This window comes from Osmia bicornis, chromosome 11, assembly GCF_907164935.1.
Source record: "Osmia bicornis bicornis chromosome 11, iOsmBic2.1, whole genome shotgun sequence".
Lineage (NCBI taxonomy): Eukaryota > Metazoa > Arthropoda > Insecta > Hymenoptera > Megachilidae > Osmia > Osmia bicornis.
The window spans coordinates 1,424,963-1,444,590 of NC_060226.1; the positions used below are offsets into that span (position 1 = coordinate 1,424,963).

The 19,628-nt window shown below is 42.0% G+C and overlaps 1 protein-coding gene across 1 annotated transcript; it reads left to right on the top strand.

Moving 5' to 3' along the window:
• Positions 1 to 826: 826 nt before the first annotated feature.
• LOC114878558 (protein stoned-B-like) lies at positions 827 to 19,077 on the top strand. The gene is made up of 13 exons (XM_046287778.1): positions 827 to 1,747; positions 6,321 to 9,058; positions 9,151 to 9,745; positions 9,831 to 10,809; positions 10,869 to 11,037; positions 11,111 to 11,312; positions 11,391 to 11,885; positions 11,959 to 12,193; positions 12,265 to 12,433; positions 12,522 to 12,636; positions 12,734 to 13,052; positions 13,303 to 13,513; positions 13,884 to 19,077. The coding sequence occupies exons 2-13, from the start codon at positions 6,354 to 6,356 to the stop codon at positions 14,026 to 14,028; spliced, it is 6,339 nt and encodes a 2,112-aa protein (XP_046143734.1). The 5' UTR covers positions 827 to 1,747; positions 6,321 to 6,353; the 3' UTR covers positions 14,029 to 19,077.
• The last annotated feature ends 551 nt before the right edge of the window (positions 19,078 to 19,628 follow it).

Below are 19,628 nucleotides of genomic sequence, written 5' to 3' on the forward strand. Positions count from 1 at the left end.
TTTAGTATCATCTCTTTAATAATTAAAATTTTGAAGGATAATTAATCATTGAATTATATATATATATAAAAGTACTTATCTTAGACTTATTAATATTTATTAATATAAATTATAGATGTATAATATCTATATATATTTAATAAGTACTTTTGTGATAAGGAATACCATACTTCATCATTGTCAATAACTGTCTCGAGCTCAGCGTTATTTTTATTTATATTGATAAATTATAGATAAAATTTTGTTTAAAATTGATTTTGAATGTAACAATATTGTACTGTAAATATATATATATATATATATATATTGGATTAAAAGCGTTATATATATATATTTACAGTACAATATTGTTACATTCAAAATCAATTTTAAACAAAATTTTATCTATAATTTATCAATATAAATAAAAATAACGCTGAGCTCGAGACAGTTATTGACAATGATGAAGTATGGTATTCCTTATCACAAAAGTACTTATTAAATATATATAGATATTATACATCTATAATTATAGATAAAATTTTGTTTAAAATTGATTTTGAATGTAACAATATTGTACTGTAAATATATATATATATATATATATATTGGATTAAAAGCGTTATATATATATATTTACAGTACAATATTGTTACATTCAAATCAATTTTAAACAAAATTTTATCTATAATATTTTTATATATATTTTAAATATATTTTATATATTTGAATGTAACAATATTCTACTGTAAATATATATTTACAGTACAATATTGTTACATTCAAAATCAATTTTAAACAAAATTTTATCTATAATTTATCAATATAAATAAAAATAACGCTGAGCTCGAGACAGTGATTGACAATGATGAAGTATGGTATCCCTTATCACAAAAGTACTTATTAAATATATATCAATAATTTATATTAATAAATATTAATAAGTCTAAGATGAGTACTTTTTACTTGAGAAATACATTTCTGTATCTCTTATGGTTCTTTGAATAATTAAGATGACATTAATTAGGGAAAATATACTAGCCTTTTTCGATCTATTATTAAATTGGTCGAAACGATCAATTTTCCATGGTGTTCCACTAAAGGATCGATCGGGGAGGGAAAGCAGCGCGCGTTTCGGTTTCGAATCGACGTTTCGCGGTCCCCGCGGAAGACTTAGACCATCAAAGAAGGGTAGTAGCGTTCGGAAGAAGGGGTCAGAAGGTTGTTCGGGGCGTCGGTGGCGTCGGTGGGCGTCGCGGTACGCGCATGTTTCTCCCGCGAAGCGGATCGATGCTGGAAATAGCTCGAGCCGCAGGAGAGAGAGCGAGTACGAGGTGAGTCGGCTTCGCTTTCAGCCAGGGCCTTCGTGGCTCTCCACGCCCGCTCTAGCTGCCTCTTTTCTCTTCTTCTTTATTCCAGACGAAGGGAAAAAAAGTACTCCCCAAGTACCAGCTCCGATTCGTTCAAATTCATTATTCGACTCGTACTCTGTTCACCGCGGGTTTCGTCGGGTCCGCCCGCGAGCTTCCCTCCATCGACCTTGTTCTTCCTCTCCACGATACCCCGGTCTCTTCTTCTCAATACTCGTCACTTCCGATGGTGGTTCCATATATCCTGATCTAAAGAGAAATATAAAAGTGCGTGTATTACTCTGGACAAATTTCACGACGAAACAGACGCAGAGATAAGAAAAGGGGTGGTCTGTTGTCCGCGGGGATGAATCGGGAAAAATGTGCGTCGTACCGATGTGGCTGACCAGGCTGGAATCGTAAGTACTCTAATCGAGATAGATTAAGGTGAATCAAGGCTTTCGAATGTTTAGGAGAAACTTATAGATTTTCGCTTGTCGTACGCGACATCTACGCTTCTACCGACGATTGATCCGTTCTAGAAAATAGACGACACTCGCTCCCGTACATTTTCGGCTTAATTTATAATAGAGATCCTTGCCGACCTTTTTCATTTTCCTTCTCGATTCGTCGAATGATTTTCTCAGAGATGTTTTCGAACGGTCGGGTAGCTTCGTTTCTAGGGTTTCATTCGAATGACGCTTTTAGAGTTTCCTCGAGAAGATTCGGGGTTGAGCGTTACCAACGAAAGTGTGTCGAGACAAGCTTTTCCTTTGCAACTTTTCATTTATCTGACTGTTATTCGAAGGTTTGGCATCGTTTCTTTCATGCTTGTTAACGTGTTAATTATTGGCACAGTGAAAATGTAGTAGACCGCACTAAAGCACTAATTATTATTAACGATAAGCACTCAGTTTTTCTTTCCCTTTCAGTTAATTATTCGATTACACAACGTCTGAAACACCATTCAACTCTGCGCAAATATAAGATTATTTATTTAGAGTGATCGCGAATAAACACAATATTTGTAATTTCTTACCGAGTTTCAAATATTACTGAAACGACTCTGGCTTCGTGAACATAGCTGACACAGCGATGATCGTTGCTAAGACGATAATGAAAGCTTCTCATTTAAAACTTGGCTTGATCGATACACGCCGTTTGCTTTTACTATCTCGTCGTTTTCCCCTTTTTTCCTCCATAAATTCGTCCGAGGAAACGTCGTGTGCGCGGTTTCTGAATTACCAAGGTAAATTTTCGGTAAGATTTCTCGATTCTCGGGACGAAGTCTGAATGGAAAAGATAGCTGAAAGAATTCCATAGAAATAGTTTGAATTGTGTCTGATGGAAAATGTGACGGATCAAAGAAATTGTCGAGGAAAGAGCAACGTCTGTGCTGATTTTACGCGTGCGCCTTTGTAGGACAAGCGTTACAGGATATTGGAGGAATGTTCCTCATTGAAAAGTTTCTCAATTACGTCATAAATTCTATAGTACCTGTCTATATAGAGTATCTTCAGTTTTCCATTGAATCGTTTTAAAAGGACCTTTATCTTCAATTTATAACTTTCATTCTTATCTTTATCATTAGGCATCGTTATAATTTTCCAACAATTAATTCCTCTTATTTTTAATAAATATTGCATTCCATAATGTTCTTCCACATAAATAAATCAAGGTGGTGCCGTTTTCTGAAACGTACATAGAATCTATATTTCCACCACATCACTGGATTCCGTATGGGGTTTGGATCTTCTAAATATAAATCGGCATGCACGCCATTTTTTCCTCTTTCTTTGGGTTTCGTGACCTCGTTCTGTTGAAACCTGTGTTACAATTTTTCCAATTATAACGTGCCCACGTACCATGGAATCATTTATCATCTACAACTGGAAATCTCCTTGAAAAATTTACTTTCTGTCCGTGAAACACAGGTAAGTCTCGATTAATGCTAGTTCACATAGTGTGAATTTTAAAATGATACCAGGTCGCATTTTTCGATCCAGATATGGGTGAAAAAAATACTGCGGATTTATCGTCACATATACGAAGATATGAAAAAGCAGAAGAAAGTGCAATTAGAACACTGTTAAAATACATAATTTTCTTTAATTAAGAACCAATTCCTATATTTCAAATATTCGAATAGTACGAATTTCTGGGATTTATTACTCGCACTAATCGAGACCTACCTGTAATTCATTTTTTCCAGTGACGTTTAATAAATGATCTGCTTATTTAAAGAAATTAAAAATACTAGTTAACGAAAGTGTTAACTTCGTGTCACGAAGCGTCCTGGTCGATAATCCCTATTCACCCAGTGACGCTCCAGCCAAATTTAATTATCTGGATCTTGTAGATGAGAATACACCTTATCATGCTGAGTTATCGGTGTCTTCTTTGTGCGTCATTCGATTTTTCTATTTAACTACCGTTCGATGAAAATGGCTCTTCTTCTTCTTCTTTATTTTTAAAGTTAATCCATGACCAACAGGATTGTTAAAAAGTTCATGTTTTCTCGCGGTTCAATAGCGACGAATATTAAAGCGTACGAAACAGAATTTCGTCGATAATTGAAGGGAACAGGAAAGAGGGGCACGTGCTCCAGATTACAGTAGGGTGGTCGTGTCGGGTCGGTGTGCTAACAAACTCGTCGTCGACAATCCCTGTGATACCTTTACTGAAACCGATATACAAAGTACACCTGCACACACGATAGGGAATGCTATAATCGATAACAGGAATCGGTCGACTTCTCCACAATTTCTCCTACAACCGGTGTTCTAATTCTATCAGCCGTCCCTTGAAAATCGATTCGTTTTATTCCAATGAATGCTGGGACCAATTATTTCTTCTTAATAAATTACTGCACTTCTACTCATCTTCAACCAACGTCGTCATTTTGATATTAGTTTAAATAATCATGGAGGCTCTTGGAAGTTTTGTTCTTTCTCATCTGGAGCAGAGCCTGCTTAATAGAATATACCAAGCGTTAATTAAATTTTCCATTCGATACGGATTAATAATGCTAAACACTGCTATCGCGTAAGACTTTAAGCTTCTTATCACCGATACAGACCCTACCGTGACATAGTGAATCGAAATAATACTCTTCAGCTGTACGAAAAGCTTAAAAATGCGTCTTCTTTTCCTGCGCTCCACAAATGGAATTGATCGAAAACAATTGGTGCCGGATGAAAAGTTCAGTAATTCCTCATTAATTGGCATAAAAGTTGAAATGGAAGGGTAAAATGGGCATGGATACGGTACTGCAATCGATTAGTCTGTATTCTGGCAACGATCCCATGACGCGTGCACGTCCGAGGCTTGGATTCGTATGAAATCGTTAGAAAAATCTCGGATAACCAGTGTACTGTTCCAATCGCTCTTCCTCCTTTTCTTCTCTTTCATTTGATCCTCCTTAGTGATTCACTAGATATTAATCGGTTTTTCCAACCACGTACAGACAGCCTTCTTACAGTATCGACGCAGAAAAGTGCCGAGGATGGACGTCGTCGAGAACCGTGTTTCGCGACGTGCACGTGTTAAAAAAAGGACAGGACAAATTTAGCACGACCTGCTAAATAAAGATCGGTAGTGTGCAACAAGTATTTATGATGATACGACAAAGTACAGTTCATCAGCTGGTAGCAGCTGCTGTTGATTTGCACGTTTCGACTGACATGTACGTTCGAAGTTGATGGAATATGGAAAATGACCGGACAATCCGTAGATCCACTTATAAGTTCTTGAACATATCTGTTTGAACTTTAACCCTTAAAGGTCGGAAGAATCAGCTGTGGAGATATACAGGGTGTTCGACAACAGGTGGGCAAAATTTTAAGGGATGATTCTAGGGATCAAAATAAGACGAAAATCAAGAATAACGAAATAGCGTTTGCGGCTTTGTTTTCCAGTAATTAACGTTTAAAGATTCGAGTAAAAAGCGCCTGAAACCTGCAACCCGCCCAGCACCGACGACTGAAGATCAGGTCAGCAGGGGAAGGTACAGTCATAGCCAAAAATCGTTGAATAGTACAGTGTGATTCTCTCGGCGCGCAACACAATAGCCGCCCCGCACAATGGAACCCTGCAGGGGCCATATCGCCGGACCCAAAACTGCTTTGTGTGTGTTTATAGCTGAGACGAAGACAAGAAACGGAACAGCAGGGGTTCCATTGTGCGGCACGGCTTTTGTGTTGCGTTGCGAGAGAATCACCCTATAGAAACTTACCTCGTGCTACAATTCTGTTTCTCGGTACTGAAGCATTCGGCTTCGATTCTTGGTTATGCCTGTACCGACCCCTGCTGATCTGACGTTCGGTCGTCGGTGCAGAGCGGATTGCAGGTTTCAGGCGCTTTTTACTCGAACTATTAAACGTTAAATACTGGAAAACAAAGTCGCAAACGCTATTTCGTTATTCTTGATTTTCGTCTTATTTTGATCCCTAGAATCACCCCTTAAAATTTTGCCCACCTATTGTCGAACACCCTGTATAAAGAAGAATTGAAAAATGATCGGTATTATAAAAAGAAACGTTGACCGTTAAGGGTTAATTAACCGTAGATGGAATGGCTGAAGTTTGAGTAGTCTTGTAGGAGTTCCTTAACACTTTGAGTGGCAGACTAAAATCCTGGAAAATCATTTCAGTTGTTAACATCTAACAAGTCTATTTATATTCTACTTTAACGATGTTTACCTTTTTCCGTAACATTATTTATAATTGAAGAGATCGTTAAACGACGTGGCATTCAAAGTGTTAAATTTGAACCGGGCACTTACTCCTGGCACGCAGAATGCAATCTTGCAATTTATCGTGGATTTACTTTGATTCGGTGCTCGCAGCAGACGCATTACACGTTCCTGAAAAGTAATATGAAAAGTGTGATCACGTTCTGGTAGTTTAGAAGCACTGAAAGCAACGAAAGGTGTGAATATCCTGATGGATCTGGATCCTGACGATGTTTACGTTGGAATTCGGTTGGTTCCAGGGGCCTCGCGCGTTCCACGTTAGCTCTTAGAGGATGCACAAGCTAGCCAAAGGCCTGAAGAAGAAGAAAAAGCAGAAGAAGGGTAAGAAGGGGGCAGAGGAAGAGGAGTTCGATCCGGAGGAGCTCGAGCGTTACAGACGCGAGCGGGCGGAGGCCCAGCAGAAAGCCGAGCAGTCTGGCGAACAGTCCAACACCGCCGCCACCTCCGATGAGTGGAAGAAATTCGAGGCGTTAACAGCCGGTGTCGATTCGATTCTCAAGAAGACCCAGGGTGATCTAGATCGTATCAAATCCACCTCATTTTTCCAACGTAAGCCACCGTTAGAGGAGGAGAAGAAGGAGGAGCAGGATAAAGAGGGGACCGAAAAATCGTCCTCGAAGAAGTGGGTCGGTTTCGACGAGGACGGGAATCCGATCGAAGAGGAACCACCAGATTTCGAAGGGAAAGGAAAAAGGAAGGAGGAGAAACCGTTGGTGAACGAGGACGGTTTCGTGGATGTCCCGGAAGACGAAGATGAACCGGAGGACTCTGGCGACGAGGACATCTTCGACACCACTTATGTGGAAGTTCTTCAGAACATCGACGTTCAATTAGCTTACATTCCGGACAGCCCTACCGAGCAAGAGGCCGGGGACGACCCTTTCGACACCACCAGCGCGGACAAGGTACTGAAGACCGTCGACAGAAAAGGGAACAAGTTGGTGAGTCTAGGAAACGCGGTCGAGGTACTCTCCGGGAGGATCGACTATGTCAGTTCCTGCAAGATCTCGAAAGGTAGACGGCCGAGACTTCAGCAGGATCTGTTGTTAGACGATTTCGAGGAAGTTGAGAAACCGGAAGACGGTAACGCGGTCTCGGCACCTGTCGAGGTTGAGAAAACCTTGCTGGACGATGACAACGATCTTCCGGATATTCCTGTGGATCTGACCAAGCTTCCGCCCGTCTTACCCAGACCAGCCAGCCCTGCTGTCACTCAGGACAACACCGCCGTCGAGAAGGAACCATCGAACGGACCTCTGGACATCTCAGAATTCGAGGTGTTGAAGGAGAAGACCATCTTAGAGGAAATCCCTGACTTGGACGAGGCTGAATTTGATTTGACCGCTGCGCCCGAAGATCCGGTGCTTCTCGAGGAGGCTGAAGATCCATTTGGGAGCAAAGGACCCGACGCGGTTGACTTCCAGTCGGAGATAATCGAAGCTAGTTTCGAGGCAGCTACCTTCGTCGACGAGGAGGATCCTTTCGACACCACTTTCGCCGATAATATCCTTCCCGGCAAGACTGAGTTGAAGTTCATCGAAAAGGAATTGGAAGAGTTGCCTGTGTCGGAGGTGACGATATCTTTGACCGATCCTGCAGGTCTGAACAGGGATTACGAGACTGGTTTGCTCACAGAAGCGAACGGGATAAGAAGCAATGGTTTGCTAGGCAAGAAAGACCTTTTAGGAGGATCGACGACCGATCTCAGTCAGCTGGCCGACGAACCTATAGCACCGGTTGAAGACATCAGCTACGTTGATCCATTCGACACCTCGGCCGTCAAGGAAATTCCGCCTGGAAGAACGGAACTGAAGTTTCTCGAGAAGGAACTACTTGGCGAAGAGACGAAACTTACCAGCTCCCTAGAGGACGACGACTTTGACCCCAGAAAGGACGAGCAACCAGTAGCCCCGGTCCAAGCGGCTCCCCCCAACGCTCCACCGAGGCCAGCTCTTCCACCTGCGCCAGCTAAACCAACTTTCAAAGTCGATTTCGGCGAGGACGAGGACGAAGCTACCACAGTAGAATCCAGTGATCGTGGACGAAGAACATCCAGGCCGGAGGTGCTTGAGTTAGCCCCTGCCAAGGCGGTTGCCTTCGAGCTACCAACACCGTCCAAGCGACCCGATCTCCTCGCTACCAGCGAAGAAGAAAAAGCGTTACCCTCGAAACCGCTCACTCCATATTACTCCCAAAAGTCGATCGACGAAGGTCTGCCAATCGAAGAAGAGGAAGTTGACGTGGATCCCTTCGACACGAGCTTCGTGGCCAAAGTAGCTCCCGGAAAAACTGAGCTGAAGTTGATCGAGTCTGAACTGTTGAAGCAGGAAACGAAGTTGCCTCACAGCTTGAGCGATCACGATTTCGACCCCAGGGCGGAGGTAGAGCCAACCAGGAGACAGAGCGACTTCACGGCTAGCTCAGTTAGGCCCAGCAACTTGAAGATCAGCGAACCCCAGAGTACGGGCCTGCAAAAATTCAAAGAGCAGAATAAACCGAAGCAGCCAAAGAGACAAGAAAGCTTACTGGACGCTGAGATCGAAGTAGACGCTAAGCCACTGACCCCTAGAATCGAGGCGAAGCCTATCGAGGAGGAAGTACTTTCTTACGAGGACCCCTTCGATACTTCCATCGCCACCAATATCCTTCCTGGTAAGGCTGAGTTAAAGATTTTAGAGAGTGAATTGCAACAAATACCTGAAGAGATTCCTGTACGTCCGGCAAGCATCGCTTTGACGGCAATCGTCAGCAGCACCGTTCCAGAGATAGACGACTTTGATCCCAGGGCAGAGGAGAGGAAGGAATCGAAAGACTTCTTGTGTATCGACGACCAAGACCCCGGGGCGAAGGTACTCACCCCTGTACAGAACGAGAGCTTTAGTTTAGGCGAGGAAGTGGATCCTTTCGACACCAGTTTCGCTACCATTGGACCAGGAAAGACCGAGCTTAAACTATTAGAGTCCGAATTGATGGAGCAGTAGAAGTTTCGTTTTAAGTATCCTTCCAAAGACTCTGCTAACGCCTTTCACGAAAGTAATTCTGTAGGAAACGCTTAAAGTTAGTCAATTAACCTTCGATCAACATGGATTCCAAAGGTGGAAATCCGTTCTTAATGGACGACGACGGAACCGGCACGAACGACACCATGACCGGACAAATCTCAAACCCCTTCCTGCAGGATTTCACAGACACGGAGCCACCTGCTGGCGGAGAGAATCCGTTCCTGAACTTTGCCGGGGATCAGTCGTACCAGTCGGCGATCACCGTCGACTCGACCAATCCTTTTGCCTCTTTCACCACGGATACCACCGCACCGAGCACCGGCTTCGAGACCACCACCACCACCACCACCGATACCTCCTCCGCCAACATATTCTCTGATCAAGGGACAAACATATTTGTCACGACCAGTGAATCCAGCAGGAATCTGTTCGAGGCAGCAGCCCCAGCGCAACCGTCGCAGGAAATCTTTGATCAAGCTGCGGCTGCACCAGCCCCTCCAGCCCCGGCACCAGCTCAAGCGAAGAATGGGAAACCAGCACCTTCGAGACCGCCTCCGCCGAGGCCTCAACCCCCAGCACCTCCTAAGAACACCAAAGACCTGATCTTGTCCGTGACTGGGGCAATGGACGCCACTTCGAATCATCTTCTGGATCGATTACAGGTCTGTATACGTCCTCTCGTTTCATGGCCCTGTTTATGAAATGCAGAATGTCATACGGTTAGTCTGATTTAATTGTTTATCGCAGGCGACGAGGACACCCAGTCCTACCCTGATGCATTCTCCATCTCCAACACCGGAGCACAGCTTCGCGGACCTCCTGGACGTCGACTCGAATATCCCAGACTTGATGTCCGACGACAGCAAAGGGGTAGAACCGTCACAGAATCAGGATATCCTAGACTTGTTCGATGCCCCCAATACCGACACGACCACCACTACCATTTTCTCCACTCCGATGACCACCGCGGACACTACCAGTTTAGACGCCGAGGTCGCTAACACCACCGCCGTCCAGGATAATCCATTCGCCAGTATGACGGATCAGGAAGCGACCACCGACCAGGAGGATGATGATTTTAAGTCGGACTATCCAGAAACCGCGTCCGTAACCAGCGAGAAGAGGCCCTCCATCGCTTCCACGACAGTGGTGGTGGGCTCTGAACCCGACACCAAGACTGCTCTCGACTTAGATTTTAGCAGCGAAACCGAAACTGCTGTCACGGAAACTCAACCTGCCAGCACAGCTGACGAATTATTCGCCACGAGCGCTATGGACCAGTTTTCCACCGCCACGACAGTGTCCGCGTTCTTCTCGGTGGCGGAAACGACTTCTTCTGCTCCGTTTCCAGTGACAGATAGTGCGTCCGTACCGTTTGTGATCGCCACGAGGGAGCCAATCGAGACTAGTGTACCTTCTACGCAGTCTAGCGGGCCGTTTGCAACGGACTTGCTTGGCGATTTCGGCGAATCTGCCCAGGACACCGGTGGAGTAACGTCGACCAGTCCGATTCCTGGTGCAGAGTTCCCCACTAGCGAAGCTTACAAACCCGAGGAGCAACTGGACAACTTCGCGGCCACCACGAAAGCTATCGAAAACACCAGCGATGCATTCGATATTTTCGCCTCGAAGTTCGATAAGGCTGCAGAGTCGGAGACCAACTCGGGTGATCCGTTCATGGATGCCTTCGGAGGTGGACCAACTGCTATGGACACGTCCAGTGATGGTAAATTAAATTGAAGTATATTTTCGAGCAACTTGTTACTAATTCTATACCGTTCACAGTTTGGGGAGACTCGTCTGCAGCCGGGTCAGAAACAGCAACCGCTGGTTTCGGGGAAGCTGATGGATTCGACTCGTTCTTAAGCATGACTGCTCCTCCACCGGAACCGAGGATGAAAAGAACCGAATCTGCAGAGTCGGACGAGGGTCCAGATTTCAGTGTATTCATCAAGTGAGCATCGAGGGTTTAATCTTGAAATTGCGCACTCGTGCCTTGTATACTAACGTTTATGGTTTTCCTTAAGACCAAAAGAAGATGAACAGGCTGCGACTGGAGAGGGTGGAGTGGTACCCGCGTTGGCCCCACCGCCGAAGAGTCCTCAAAACACAGCCTACACCGATACCTCGCCTCGATTTAATCCGTTTGACAAGTTTGGATCTGCACAGGACGCCATCCCTACCACAGAAACAGCTCAACCAGCGGAACTGACTAGAACAGATTCTCAGGTAGTACTTTATACATATCTATAGTACTTTAACGGTCATTAGTACAGAGTATAAAAAACTGGGACAACTTAACTTCAGGAAACTCCACCAACACCTCTGTTCGACGAAGACGTCAGTCAACCTTTAGAGGATTTCCCAAGAGTGACGTACACTGGTGACGGTTGGGAGATGCACCTACGTCAACCTAACAAGAAGAAGATAACTGGCCAGAGATTCTGGAAGAAGATCTTCGTCAAGTTGGTTTATCAAGGCGATAATCCTGTACTTCAATTGTTTAACAGCAGAGATGACAAGGACCCCTTCCAAGAGTTACCCCTAGTACCCTCTTACTCGGTGTCCGACATAGGAGCACAACAGTTTGATCAATTCGGCAAGATATTCACGGTGAAGCTGCAGTACATTTTCTACAAAGAACGACCTGGTGTTCGACCAGGTCAGGTGACCAAGGCGGAGAGACTTACCAATAAACTGAGTCAGTTTGCTGCTTATGCCATTCAGGGTGACTATCAGGGGGTGAAAGAATTTGGAAGTGACTTGAAGAAGTTGGGACTCCCCGTTGAACATGCTCCACAGGTAGAGTTTTCTTCTTGTATCAGGAAGTTTCTTATTATCATTGAACTGTCACGAGGAAACGAATCTTCCGTAGATTTCCCAGCTGTTCAAGCTCGGTTCCCAATGTTTCGAAGACATGAAGCAATTTTCCTGCGTAGTCGAGGAAGCACTGTTCAGACTAAATGCTCATAGAGATAGAGCGTTGCATTACAAGATGGAAGAGGTGCAAATAACAGTAGTAGATGAGCTGTATGTCGAGCAGAGTGCTCAGGGTATCGTGGAGAAGCAGATAGCTCGTGTTCGACTGTTTTTCTTGGGCTTCCTTTCTGGTAAGTACTCGTAGCACCATCCCACCCAGGGTTGCTGGGAGTGTAATGGATCGTTCATTGAATTATTCCAGGCATGCCTGACGTCGAGCTGGGAATAAATGACATGTGGCGTCAGGGTAAAGAAGTAGTGGGTAGACACGACATCATTCCAGTTGTCACCGAAGAATGGATTCGTCTGGAGAACGTAGAGTTCCACGCGTGTGTCCAGCAGGATGAATACGAAAAGTCTAGAATCATAAAGTACGTCCTTTAACGAGTCTTCGTAACAGAGTTTTAACTGTACTAACAAGCTAACCCTAATTAACACCCCCTTTAACCCCTTTCGAAGGTTTAAACCACCGGATGCATGCTATATCGAGCTCATGAGATTCCGAGTAAGACCACCTAAAAACAGAGAGCTTCCTCTTCAGCTTAAAGCCGTAATGTGCGTTACGGGTAACAAGGTAACATCGCTTTCTCACCTCCTTTCCATGAACAATATTTTCACGCTTGTTGCGTTGTATCCTTGTAATCTGAACCCCCTGTTCTTCGGGCTGGCAGGTAGAGTTGAAGGCAGACATCCTTGTGCCTGGATTCGCGTCAAGGAAACTAGGACAAGTGCCCTGCGAGGACGTAATGGTCCGTTTTCCGATTCCAGAGTGCTGGATCTATCTATTCAGAGTCGAGAAACACTTTAGGTACGGGTCCGTCAAGTCGGCTCATAGAAGAACTGGAAAGATCAAAGGTATAGAGAGGTTCCTTGGGGCGGTGGACACACTGGAACCGCAACTGATGGAAGTTACCTCGGGTCAGGCTAAATACGAGCATCAACATCGTGCTATCGTTTGGAGGATGCCTAGGTTACCGAAGGAGGGCCAAGGTAATTCCTCCGGTGGCACCCAAAATCCCGACAGCCAAAACTCCGTGTTCTTAGTTAGGTTAGGTTAGTTTTGTGTAACTTTTTCAAAGATTAGGTTAGGTTAGTTCTGTGTAACTTTTTGTAAGGTTAGGTTAGGGTTAGGTTAGGACACCCAAACTTTTGGGCTGTCGGGATTTTGGGGCGGACCCAATTCCTCTTGATTCCTTCAGTTCGCTGTTGACATTCTATAATTGAAACCTACTATCTCTAGGAGCGTACACGACACATCAACTGATCTGCCGCATGGCTCTTACCTCGTACGACCAAATCCCTGAGAATCTCGCCGAGTACTGCTACGTTGAATTTACGATGCCTGCGACCCAAGTGTCTCACACCACCGCGAGAAGTGTCAGCCTTCAAAACACTGACAGCGACGCTCCACCAGAGAAGTATGTTAGAAACCTGTCCCGACACGAGTACAGGTACGTCCTTTTTAGATAAGGCTCTTCTTTAACCCTTTGCCATACTTTGACGAGTCTGACTCGTGACGCACCTACAGTTCTAATATGAATTGTTGTATTACTTCAGTTGTATTACAATTCAATTTGAATTATAATTTCAATTAGAATTTACACAACCAATTTCCTTGATTTGCCTCAATATTATAGCAGTGAGTAGTTAGCTTTGGCAAACGCAAATGCTGAGAAAATGGTACGGCAAGGGGTTGTAATTTAGAAGAAGAAAACTTGAATTTTCTCTCTACAATGGTAGATGGTCCACTCGTCAACTTAATCCATCTACAATTGAAGCTTTCATTAATATTTCAAGAAAATAAATTTTCTCATCAATTAGGGTTGGAATCGAGCACACTCAAGGCGAAGGACCAGCAGCATACGTAGCGGCGACGTTTACAAGGAAGATCCCAGAGGCAACAACGGAGGCACCGAGTGAAGTCTCAGACGCGGGTGCCGAGTCCGATTCGGATTCCTCCGATTAATCTTCGCTGTCTGTGTGTAAGGTAACGGGTTAAGATGTTACGAAACTAAACTAACGAGATTCTTATAAGAGGATAAAGAAAATTGCTTGCTAATAGTATATACAGAAAAAGAAAGAAAGAAAGAAACCGATGCCTGTGACTCGACGCACGATGCGTTTTGCGGGTCATGGATCATCTCAAGAATGTGATTTTCTGTAGCTTCAAACGCACATCAGTATTACAAAGTTTATAGCTGTGCCAAGTGGGAGTGTTATTCTAATTACGCATGCGTTGGGAGATCCTTCCTCTTCAGGAAGGAAGTACCTTTTTCCCACCGCTACTTTCCCTCCTTAGCATACACACAGCATGCAATTTTAGATCTGTGAAGGGTATAAAACAGGCCTCATCGTCGATATCGAGTATGTTTCTAGTTGTATCGACGACAATTTCTATCCCAACTTACGCTTTTAATCCTTCTCCGTGACGCAAAGCTCCGCCTTCGGCTTTCGTTCTCGCTTGGCAAAACTATACCGCAGGATACCGTTCGCGTTGTTTCGCTCGTTTCGTGACCCTCGAAACGCTTGTCGCCGTGTGTTGTTCATGTAACAGTTAAAGAGAGATATACATATGAAACGAGTAATTTATAAGGGTGGACAATACTGATTTTACGTTCAGTCTAGCTTGATAAGTAGTTATACGCACTCGCAGCGAAAGGCTTTGCGCTGCGGGCAGCATGTTTCAAAGACGGATATACAATAGACATTTTATTATTTTACATTTTAGATTCCCGATTCTTTAGAGCGTTATATTATTCATGTGAAATTTTTCTTATTCTGGATTAATTTATCAGAATTTTTCATTCGTTTAAGCCAGGGATGTGCAATTGTTTTGGCTCGGGGGCCACTTTATGGAAGCACCTTTTAAAATGATTACATTCATTAATTAACTTTGCATTTCAGAAAGGTATCAATTTCACCATAAAAATCAATGTTTTAACGTGGCCGTCCTAGTGGAAAATACGGGATGAATCTTTTTCGAGCTGAAATCTCGGTTCAAGACGGATTTTTCTGATTGACGGTGGGCCACAAAAAAACTCTTAGCGTGCCGCTATTTGCCCACCCCTGGTTTAAACTATTTCAATGTTTCACAACATTTTTAAGAGGATAGTTATTGTACAGTCAGTCAGAAAAATATCTGTACACTTTGTTAAGTCATAATAGTTACAGTATTTCATAGTATTTATCATTATAAATATATAAAATAATGTAAATATTATTTATTTATTATTTTCTGTGTTAAAATTACGCGCAATACACTAACTGAACTTTAACAAAGTGTACGGAGATTTTCTCGACACAATGGATATCGCAACAACACGACGATCGGAGGACAATAGTTGTTAATTAAACGGACTCGTTACAATTCGAAGGATCGTACCCGCGTATCGTATCGTTTTGAGCTTGCAGATGATCTATATCGAATGTTATCTAGTCGTTTTTAAGAGTTAGTTTATTTATATTAATCGACGGTTATTAAGCACGTAAGTAGACGATAATTAATCAAAGTTTGCCTGTTTCGAGAATGCGTGTCGATGGAAGTGTGAGAAATCTAGTCCTTAATTTATTTGAGCGCTTTGCAAATGATATATCTAAGACGTATACAGGGTGTTCAATTATAGGTGGGCATCCTTTTAGGATACTCATCCGTAGCTGCACATCCTGTACAGTCGTTTCAATTTCGCGTTTTAATTTGTCGAGAATATAGCATCAAAGTTGATTAATCGAAATTTCCCGCGGTTAGATTAAGCGAAACGAGCGTGTATTTATCTGCAGATAAGGTAAGATTATTCTATAAGAACGAAAAACTTAGCCACGTAAGTTTCCGTTGAGGTTTTACCGATTTTTTGTTTCACATTTTTCCTCCTGCAAAGGAGATCAGAAGAGTCTATTCTAGTCCTTAGCACGTAAGAAGATCGTATGACCTTTCAGGTTTTACACCAGTCATACGTTAATGTTAAGTCTATTTAGGAACTAAATCGATTGAGTCAACGACGCGCGACGTTCAATAATGTCGGCCGATATATGCCAACTAAAGTAATAGATAATTAGTGCTATTAATTAATAATGTCGATTGTTGCTCTGATCCGTGTCAATGCGAATATAGATTCACTAGTTTAAATCTTTGAGCGCGCGTTTTCTGAAAACGCGATTGGTCAAACGATCCATCGAATCGTGTCAGACAATACAACTTAGTTGAACCGGATAGAAAAAATACTGCTGAAGGCTGTATGATATATAAACATTGTATTCCGCTCTTTGAAACAGCGCAAAACTTTTCGATTCGCGGCATGATGGTCTGTTTGCGTTGGTACATTAAACAAGTCCCGAGGGAACTTTCCCTGCGAAAAGTTCGACCCGGGATATGACGTTTCCAGCTCGTGATCTCAATTACGTGTAATATCGCGTTATCTTGCGATATCCAAGGCGGCGTTTGTGTATCTAAAAAAGGGAAGATTCATTTAAACACACGATGCATGTATAGATATCTTAGGAAAGGTATTTAAATTAGAGATTATGTGCATTGCCAGCAAGCCTACCGATGTTTCTTCAAGTGTGATTAAAAACCGTGCGATTGTGGAAAAGAGAAAGAGAAGTAAAGGAGAGATCGTTTTGCCACTTCGAGGAGAATGTAATTCGAGTTTCATTTTTTAAGAGAGTAAGAAATGCGTTCAGTTTCTTCGCCCCTATAAATTGATTGTTTAAATTAAATCTTAGTCTTACGGTATATCAAATTTCGGTTGAACATTGCCTAAAAAAAACAACAGATTTTGTACAATTACTGGTTCCTTGATTGAAAGCATAATTAGATCTGTCGACCAGTGGTAGAGTTATAAACCATAATCATGAAAGATGCGAGTCAGAGATTGATCTTCTGTTTCAAATAATCATGGAAAGGGTACAGCAGGATAAGATGGTCAAAAGTGCCCTTTGAGTCAATTTTATTGAGCTATACAACATTTAACCCTTTCGCTACTACGGGCCACTATAGTGGCTCTCCATAAGATGCCACTGACGTACTGCGGCCAACCGTTTTGCATAAGTATCTGACTCTGGGTATGCACTGATAGTGTTTTTATTTATAAATACCCTTTGGAGAAAAATTTTTTCGTCCGAAAACATTCAAGCAGCTTGGGTTCTCCACAGCGGTACTCTCGCTGACGATCGGCGTCGCATGCAGTGATGTCGCGGCGCTCCGTTCAGCGGAAGTACCGCGGCGGAGAACCCGCCCGTAGCGAAAGGGTTAATAGTTTATTAAAAAAAACCATTATACACGAAGTTTCAACCCTGCGTCTCAACAGGAAGGGTAGTTAGTGGGTAAAATCGAAAAAACGGTTTTTGCCATATTTTCCCTATTTATTGGTATTCAAAAAATCTGAAAAAATTCTAGAATATTCTAAACATGTTTCTTTATTATTGTGAATTTTTTCAAATTTTTTGAATTCCAAAAACCGTTTTTTGGATTTTACCCTCTAACTACTCTTCCGGTTGAGATACAGGGTTCAAACTTGGTGTATACATAATGGTTTTCTTTAATAAGCTATTAAATGCTGCATAGCTCAATGAAATCGGCTCAAGGGCACTTTTGACCATCTTATCCTGCTACATCCTTTACCCAGAAAATTTTAAGTTATTAGGTAGACGTATTATTGTGTTCGAACACTGTGAAGTTGCTTTCGATAGGATGTTACTGGGGCTAAAAAGAGTCGGTAAGGTAGATATTAACATATACGACCTCCATTTGTTGTTGCTCCTATAGATATCATCCCTGCCTTTGCGAAAACTTATTCCTTTACATGCGTATGATTATTATTAAGCTACGTAGCCTTTAGATATAATCCTGTTAACTGAAATCTGTAACGATTAATTGTAAAGAAAATATTAGTAGTGTCGTTGTTGATCTTATTATTATTAAGCAAGAAGACAAAAAGAAAGAAAAGAAGCGAATGTTCTGTACAGGTGAAAAAGCTCTGTAAAGATGCAGTTTATGTGTCGCGCTAAGATCGCTAATTACTAGAATTTAAAAAGGAACGTCCGTTGTTGTATGGAACGAGTAACGAAGGAACACAAACCCCTTGAAGATGCATTTTCGCTTCCCATGGTGTGATCGTCGCCCACCATGACAGATCGATCGATAATTTCGTCCATCAAGCTTTTTATCAATAGCTGCAAAGTGAAATTTTCTACCAAATTTTCTCGATATTTTAGTTAAACGATTCAAAATTACTTATTTATTTATGTTGTTTCTTTCGATCGTTAGCCGACCAAATTTAATTTCTTTACCACGCGCAGTAACCTAATATATCAACGAATAAGAACATAGTATCGATGTGTACTTGGTAAAAAATGATAGCATTTAGCGCCATTGATTTTTCGAGAAAATCGAAACTGTTTTAGTTTTCGGTGAGTGCTTCGATATGTAGTTAACGAATATTTTTTAAAAATTCCGTTAAGGATTAACGTTGCGGACGCGAATCTTAATCTCGAAAAGTTTATAAGACCAGTTGAAATGAAGAAGGACACAGAATATAAAATGTTTCGTTTTGATCGTTGTGAATAAGTTGAATATTTCTGACAGCAACGAGTCTCGAAATAATGGTAAGCAATTAATGATCGAGAGTTTCGAAACATTCCCTGAAAAATGGAGGTACGATACCTCTAATCTCCGATCTGTAATTTATAAATATATAAATATATAAATATATATACAGGAACACGTGTATGTAATGTCGTAATGTGTAATTAAACATGTATGTATGATCTGTAATTGTGATCTAATAGTAATCAATGCGATGTATACAAAATGATAAAAGGAAGAGCGAGAGAGAGGGAGAGGAGACGATCGAGAGGAGTGAGTTTCTCTTCGTATATGTATGTATTATAATTTCGCAAATGAGAAACGAGAAAATGACAACTTTCGAGAAACTAGACAAAAGCAAGTGTAACACTGTTAGCTAAAGGTATTATTGATAAATTCTATGTATCAATAAATAATATAAAATTGTTTAAGGGACAAAGTTGGGTTAACAATGCATCGATTTTTCTCACTCATCTTTATTATTAATTTTTTAATTTTTATTTTAATCATGCTCGTGGATTTTAAAGCAGATGATTCTAATACATCTTCATCTACATTCAAGTTTTAACAAAATTTTGTAATACTCGTGTCACTGATAAATTACGAATGCACGTTTCGTAAGTGTACATCTTAGAAATTCTTGTTCATTGCATTAATTGATTTCTTCTTCCTTGACACTGAAATTCCTACCGCACCTTAATTGAATTATTCAAGCAACCTGATAAGTATCATAAAAGACATCTGTTTAATTAATTAAATTTGAAAAATTGTTAAGTATTTCAAGTAATTTAAATAACTCATTCATGTATGCTGTTTAAATATTCTTTATTCATGATATTGTTTAACACAAAATTGTAATACGGCGATACGCTACTGCGGGATGTAATTCTACGATTGGCTGAACGCTCAAGCTCACGTGACCAGTCTGACAAGAACGGCGCATGCGCAGTACCTTCGGCGTTGTGCGGGAATAGTGGAATTAGCTC

Coding starts and splice junctions, on each gene's coding strand:
- LOC114878558 (XM_046287778.1), top strand. CDS start 6,354: ATGCACAAGCTAGCCAAAGGCCTGAAGAAGAAGAAAAAGCAGAAGAAG. Junction 9,746..9,830: donor ATCTTCTGGATCGATTACAG/GTCTGTATACGT, acceptor TGTTTATCGCAG/GCGACGAGGACACCCAGTCC. Junction 11,313..11,390: donor TGACTAGAACAGATTCTCAG/GTAGTACTTTAT, acceptor ACTTAACTTCAG/GAAACTCCACCAACACCTCT.